Here is a 7,021-nt window from a genome sequence, read left to right on the forward strand (position 1 = left end):
TGACCACCACACCCAAGCCATCCCATGAGTGTTTCCTGCCATGCCTCCCTCCATGCACAAATGAATAAATGTAATAAAAAAATTAATCACAAGGTGTGGGAAGCACCAATAACTCAGTTCACATGTGTGGAATGAATTATTTTATTGGTTGTCAGCACATCAAGATTTATGAAGAATCATAACTTATTCTACCTTTGCAATAAATTCCAGCTGAGTGAGATACATTTTAATTGGTTAAACTTAGTTAACCATTTAAAATTAACTTTAAATTGAGGAGAAATGTTTGCACAACAAAAGCTGATGTATGTGGGAATTCGCTCATCTTGGGGCAACCACATCTTGGGGTACAGAATTTAGCATTTGAATACATAGCAGCAGTAGGCCAACAGGTAAGATATTAGTCTCTCCATTTTTTTTAAAGACTTATTTATTTTTTGTATATGACTACACTGTAGCTGTCTTCAGGCACCAGAAGAGGGCACCAGATCCCATTACAGATGGTTGTGAGCCACCATGTGGTTCCTGGGAATTGAACTCTGGAAGAGCAGTCAGTGCTCTTAACCACTGAGCCACTTCTCCAGCCCTAGTCTCTCCATTTTTAATCAGCATATCTGACTCTCCATCTAAATTAGATGCCCCAAAGTTAACAACAGCTCTTTCCTCTCCTAGTAAACATTCACTAAACCAAGAGCAGATAGAATGAGCCGCAAAAAGTTATTAAAATACAGCTCAATGATGGCCATACATCAAAGTGAGGAGGAAACGTAAGCCCTGGAAGGTGGTACAAGCATAACAGCTGGATTTGTTTCTGACACTTCCTTTCCAGAGAAGGGTTAACAAAACAGGGACGACTCAAAAAGGAAAGACCAACAGATGTGCTGGTTTACCCATGTGACCTTGAAAGTACACTAAACAAACCAGGTGAAGTGTGATCCTTCTGATTTGATGACCTCATGGCTATTGATCAAACTACATTCATCCACCCAACATATCTTCTAGAAAAAAAAAAATTAATGGTTGGGAAAATTCCAAAACATGGCAGGGTCACAGCCCTTGAATACCTTGAATGTATTTCTATGGGAAGCTACAGCTCAATTTATTACAAAAGCTTTGGGGGAAACTTGGCCATGAAGAATCTGGCTTCTTTCCTCAGGATCTGTGTCTTCCGGGAGGTGTTTGTACACACAGCCCACAGGCCAGCAGCCCCTCTTCTCTCCTCCTCAGGGAAGGGCCAGGACAACAGGGCTGCTAACAACAGATTTCATGACACAGTCACCTCTGAGGTAAGGCTGGGAGCAAAGACTCAGTATTGTGGTGTTGGGTAAGTTTGTGGTGACAATGCACTTTACCCACGGGGGCCAATATTTTTTAAAAAGGAAGCTGCTCACTTTGAAATAGAAATTCCACTAGGCATGGTGATGCATCCCTTTAATCCCAGCACTGGGGAGGCAGAGGCAGGTGGGTCTCTTGAGTTCGAAGCCTGCCTCATCCACAGAGTTCCAGGACAGCCAGAGCTATATGGAGAAACCCTGCCTCAAAACCAAAAAGAACAAAAATTCCCATCACACACTAACTGTTAAAGGGACAAGGGCTACAATAAAAGTTGACTGTAGAGAGAATTCCTTATCTGGATCAAGAATTGAAATGAAGAAACCTGTTAACATTCTAACATATTGGTGGGAGCCTCATTCAAATTACACAAGTTAATTTGTACATAAACTCCTCTTTGGGACATAGACACAGAAAGTCAGCTAAACTATAGTTAAAGGTTCTGCTTATAGTTTTTAGTGCCCCTTACTTGTTGCAGAGTAGAATACATACTGGCCCAAAAATTAGCTCTGGGTCTTCAGAGAGAAAGTGATTTCACTGAGGAATGTGTGCCTGTAAATTTACATATTTTTAGCATTTGTACATATGTATTTACACACATTACTGTGTTCCCACAGGGAAATAGTGAGCCTGATAGTCATATAATGAAATAAAGAAGCTTTGATTCAAAAGGTTTAAACACAGAATTCTCAGGGATCTTGGGTGAGCAAAACAGTTTCCTTTCACTCCCCAACCTAATGATTAACAGTGCAGCCTCTACCCCCAACTAAACTAAGCTCCAATGAAATTGGCTGCTTGGTACAGGATGCTAAGCTTTGGCCATGAAGCTGCATTTCTCCTAAGAACATAATTGGCATACTAGTTTAATCACTCTGTTCTTCCCCTTATGGAAAATTCAGAATTTACCAATGAAAGCAAAACTAGGAAAGCTTTCAGTAATGAGAGAACTAGCTCTGTGATTAAGTTTGCCGTCTACTCAGCTTGCTATGAAGACTTTCTTACCAGCCACTAGACACTAACTGTCCTCAACATACGGTTAATGTCTCACACATTTTACCTGTTTAGATTATTTCTGGATTCATAGACAACACAGTAGAGGTAGGGCTTTGGTTTAGAAGCTATTTATTTTAAATTAACAATACAAAAGAGGAGGGCTTTTTCCACTAAAGTTCACCTCCCAAGACCAACCCCAGGGGTATTTGAAACAAAATCTCTATAGAGAACCTGACAGGAAGCCTTCAGCAAAAATCCAGAGTCCCTGGCCACATGTCCCCTGCCTTATTTTCCCAAATAAAACTATTTCTTGTTCTAGCTCTGTGAAGCCAAAGAAAGCCTGTTGGGGAGAGAACTGGAGAATGGCCATATTCACCAGAGACAGCTCGCAAGAGGTCTACTTACCCACTGTCCAATAGCGGCCCTCTCAAACTAAGGGATACATGGAGTCTAGAGCCCCAGCTGCCTACCCCACACTGCCCCAGTAGGTCCTGGCATTTTCCTGCTGCACAGGTAACAATCATCTTGCAGTGTGTCTCATAGTTCAGTCCCATAGATGGCTTTGTGACGTAAATACTCTTCTAAACACTGAAGAACATTATCATCCACCTTTGGGTCAAATTTGTTGGCCAAGAGGTGATGGTTCTGAAGTATCCAGTGCAGGTCTCCTGACCCATAAACACAGACAGCCCTCTGGTGGATACCTGAGCAAGATGTATAAGGTGCCCCATTCTCAATGTCTCCCTCATGGTCCTGCCACTTGGTTAATCTTGCAATGGATCTCATGTCTGATAGGTCAAATTTGCGGTGCAAGGGATCTGATCCAGGCATCCATGAGGTACGCTGGAGGGTAGCCCAAAGGTGCTCATCAGGACTATAGGTGTCTTTTACCCATTCGATCAGTTGTTGGGCTTTTGAGTTACTTAATACATGTTCAATGAAGTCTCGAGAAGCCACCATGTATGCATTCCCAGTGAACATGGTTATGTTATTAGGTGGCGGGGTCTTCCTCTTGCTGGTCATGTGCAATCTATCTGCCACCTCATAGTGATATTTCCAACGGGATTTTTTATGTGGAGGTGGTACCTCTGACTCCAAGCTGTTCTGCCCATTCAATAGCTTGAGGGCCTTGACCATCTCAGCATTGGTTTTGATTGGAAAGTCTGTCCCACAGGTATTCAGGAGGTATTTCCATGGCACGGGGCTCTGGAGCAAGTCTTCCATGCAGTTTAGGTCAGCCTGTACCCTGGACCAGGAGGCATAGACCACTGATACCAGCTTACTAGCTATGAAGACATTTGGGAAGCATGACACAATGGCCCTGACTGCCTGCTTAAAAGTTTCTGAAGACTTCTGATCCACATGGACACAGTATATGTTCTGAGGGGTATACACAGCTCGCAGCAACCTTTCAAAGTTCTCAATCTTCTCATGAACCACCATTGAGTACGCAATGGGGAAGTTGGCCTCTTCTTTGCTCAGTGGGACCTGTATAAACTTCCTCTTGTTCTTGAAGTACTCACAATCTGCTGTCATGCTAAGGTAGTCGGCCTCTGTGAAGAGCTGCCGCTTCTTCTTAATTTCCAGGTTATTCAGCAGAGCCTGGGTCACTGCTTTCTGCTCCCCTCGAATGACCCCTGAACAGTTGATGGAACTCTGTGCTGGCAGCTTCAGGGTCTTATACAGGAAATCCCTGCAGTACTGGCTTTGAAATTCCTCTGAGTCCAGATCCATGACATCGAAATCACACTTCAATCTGAGGGACAGTTTCAGGGCAATGATGGCCAGCAGCATGTAGCAGCCCAGGGTCCACACATGATAGTGCCAACAGAGCCTCCTCCATGAAACCATCTTCACAGGTGGGGACCATCAAGCCTCGCCCAGCAGAGGAGGGGGTGGGCTCTCTAAACAAAACAAAGAGCCTCTGATTATAAACTAAACATGTTCCAAGGAATGTCAAGTTCAACTCCAGACTTCTGATGGCAGAAAAGATCTCTTCTCTAGAGAAATAGCTTAGTGAAAACCAGGCAAGGAACCCATCCACCAGGCTTGCTGAGGGAGACTTAAAACTGCCCTACAAAGCAGCTGCCAGACTGCCACAGGGACCAGTTCTACCCTTACTCTGGAGACAGGGAAACATGGAGCTGGGCTCCCTGAGGTTAAAGGTGCAGTTAGCTGGAGGAAGTATCTACCCTTCATCCGTTTTCCTCCTTCCCACCCCTTGCTGCCCTAGAATGAACTTTCATTTGGGGTCCAGAATTTCTGGGTCTGAAAACAAATTATATGAAATTGACTACCATCAGTTCTAGAATCAAGCCCCTTTAAAAGGAAGCAATATTTCTTGCTTCTGTTTGTTAATCTCTATATTAAGACTCTTCACATCCCGTATCATTCAAAACTCAGATCCTGTCTCTGGCTAACCTTTCATTTTAAAATATCCTTAAAGAAATATTAAATAGCTGGACATGGTAGCACACACCTTTAATACTAACACTCAGGAGGAGAGGCAGGCAGACTTCTGAGTTTGAGGCCAATCTGTCTACATAGTGAGTTTCAGGACTACATAGAGAGACCCTGACTCAAAGAATCAAAAAAATAAAAGAAAATAAACGATAATGATAATAAAAAGACATATAAAGCAATTCAATATTGTTCAAAAATTAACAGTAGTCAAATGCTACATCTAATTTAAAATATATCTCTACACAGAGGTGAGCGTGATTTATGCACACAGGATATTCAGTATTATCTATCAACTAGGATCATTTCTGTACACCGTCCCATTTAATTTTTACAAAAAAATAGTCATCATAGACTCTTCTTATGACAGAAAAACAGGAGCTGAGCTCTTCTCAAGTATCACACATTAGAAGACTGGAGACTTCTCCCCATTCTGTCTTCCTGAGTATATCTATGAATGAGCTTATTCCACAAACCACACCTACTTTTTAAATATAATACAAGGTCTTGAATACCACCAAAGAAACCAGATTTATAGGGAAAGAAAATCCACTCCCCCACCAAAAAAATAAATTAAAAGTATAACACATCCTTCCATCAGGTTCTTTTCCTCTGGTTCATCTCTTTGGGAACATAAAATTATATCCTTGTCAGTAGTAACTCTTGGGGATAAGATTTAAGAAGAAGAAAAATGAAGAAAGCTCTCACCTTTGGTACCTTCTTGGCTGCTTAGGGGAACTTTCTCCAGCGTTGTAAGTCTGTGGAGTGAAGGCTAGTTTGGTTCTATAGAGGTACAAATTAACACTACAACCTTTGCCTTCTTACCTCCCAGACTAATGTGCTCATGCTCACAAGAAGTCCAAGGAGCTCACTGAGGCTCCTGTTAGACCTATGCAAAGGAGAGAGCAGCAGGTGGCTCTGTCACTCACCTTCTGACTTCCTGTTCTCAGAAGAGGGAGTGAACTTAAGCAAACCATTCAGGACTGTATTCTCAAGCACTAGTCATTCTGGGAAGTGAAGGAGACAGGAACAATGCTGGCCACATCTGAGAAAGCAGTAAAGCATTTCAATCAGAAGAGCTCAGTTTCTGCCTATGCTCTCCTGCCCTGACACTATTCACTAGAAACTCAGTGTTAGTGCCGACCTTTTCCTCTCACACCCAATATACAGCTATCACAGATATACTGTCTCCTTTTCTTTGGGAGTAAAAATGTCACTCCTTGTGCTCCTGAGAGACATCTCAGGAGGCAGAGATAACACCAATACCCAAGGCTCGCTCTCTCCCTCTCCCTTTCTCTTTCTCTCTCTCTCTGTCACACATACACACACATACACAACCAGTTTGTCCTTGAAAGCAATTAGTGCTGAGTCAAGAGGAAGAAATAAAAAGATACAAAGAAAAAGAGGCAAATTCCTTTGTTTTCAAGTGATATGAGCCTACACATATAAGACCTGAAACCCCACTAGGAGACTTAGATCTAGTAAACACCCTTTGCTAAGGAGGAAGATACAAAATCAACAATTCACTGTGAAAAAGTCAGGAAGCCAATACCAATCAGCCTCAAAACCAAACAAATCCAACTAGGGGTAAAGCTTAATTAGCCAAAGACACTAACACTCTGGAAGATGAAAAGGAAGAATGGGCTGGGCATGGTAGTGACGGAGACTTTAATCCCAGCACTCAGGAGGCAGAGGCTAGTGGATCTCTATGAGTTCAAGGACAGCATGAGTTCTAGGTAGCCAAGGCTACATAGTGAGAATTTGTCTCAAAAAGACAAACAAAAGAAAGTATGAAGCACTAAATGTATGCTAGGTTTTCAGCACCAATGTATGCAAGGGAGTACAGTAAAAAACTGCTGACATGATGGCTCCATGGTAGGGTTAAGGAGAAGGATTTTTATGAGACGGAGGGAGGGTAGAAGGGAGGGAGGGAGGGAGGGAAGGAAGGAGGGAGGGAGGGAGGGAGAGAGAGAGAGAGATAGAGAGAGAGAAAGAGAGAGAAGAGCTAGGGTGCTAGTCTGAAATGTTTAACAAATAGAGACTGAGATCCTGGAGGCCAGCATGGGTTTTCGTATGCAGCCACAGATCTATGTCAATAGCTTCATATGCCTCTTCTGCCAGAAGTAAGGGAAATGGCTCCTTTTGGCAGATAGGAACCTGCTTCTCAAGTCCTGGAGGAATACTGGCTTTTATCTAGAAATTCTCCTGTAGTCCAGCTTGAGCTCATTTCTAGACATAT

General features: G+C 42.8%; 1 protein-coding gene and 1 long non-coding RNA gene across 3 annotated transcripts; one reads left to right on the forward strand and one right to left on the reverse strand.

Annotated features, from left to right (window-relative positions):
• Nucleotides 1–1,163: 1,163 nt before the first annotated feature.
• On the forward strand, nucleotides 1,164–4,777 carry LOC114624392. Its single transcript, XR_003711914.1, has 3 exons — nucleotides 1,164–1,283; nucleotides 2,642–2,835; nucleotides 3,497–4,777. It is a non-coding gene; the product is annotated as an uncharacterized LOC114624392 (long non-coding RNA).
• Nucleotides 2,435–5,797, reverse strand: Gcnt3 (glucosaminyl (N-acetyl) transferase 3, mucin type). 2 transcript variants are annotated; one of them, XM_028771352.1, is made up of 2 exons: nucleotides 5,491–5,756; nucleotides 2,435–4,226 (listed from the first exon to the last, which is right to left on the reverse strand). In XM_028771352.1, exon 2 carries the CDS (start codon nucleotides 4,171–4,173, stop codon nucleotides 2,860–2,862), a length of 1,314 nt encoding a protein of 437 aa, XP_028627185.1. In that variant the 5' UTR covers nucleotides 4,174–4,226; nucleotides 5,491–5,756; the 3' UTR covers nucleotides 2,435–2,859. The 2 variants fall into 2 exon arrangements, with proteins under 2 accessions (XP_028627185.1, XP_028627186.1); XM_028771353.1 differs by having other exon boundaries at nucleotides 2,604–4,226; nucleotides 5,712–5,797.
• Between the last annotated feature and the right edge of the window lie 1,224 nt (nucleotides 5,798–7,021).

Source organism: Grammomys surdaster, unplaced genomic scaffold (genome assembly GCF_004785775.1).
Source record: "Grammomys surdaster isolate TR1022 unplaced genomic scaffold, NIH_TR_1.0 206, whole genome shotgun sequence".
In the NCBI taxonomy this organism is placed as follows: domain Eukaryota; kingdom Metazoa; phylum Chordata; class Mammalia; order Rodentia; family Muridae; genus Grammomys; species Grammomys surdaster.

Bases quoted from the DNA above. Each gene is read 5' to 3' on its own strand.
- Gcnt3 (XM_028771352.1), bottom strand. From the start codon at position 4,173: ATGGTTTCATGGAGGAGGCTCTGTTGGCACTATCATGTGTGGACCCTG.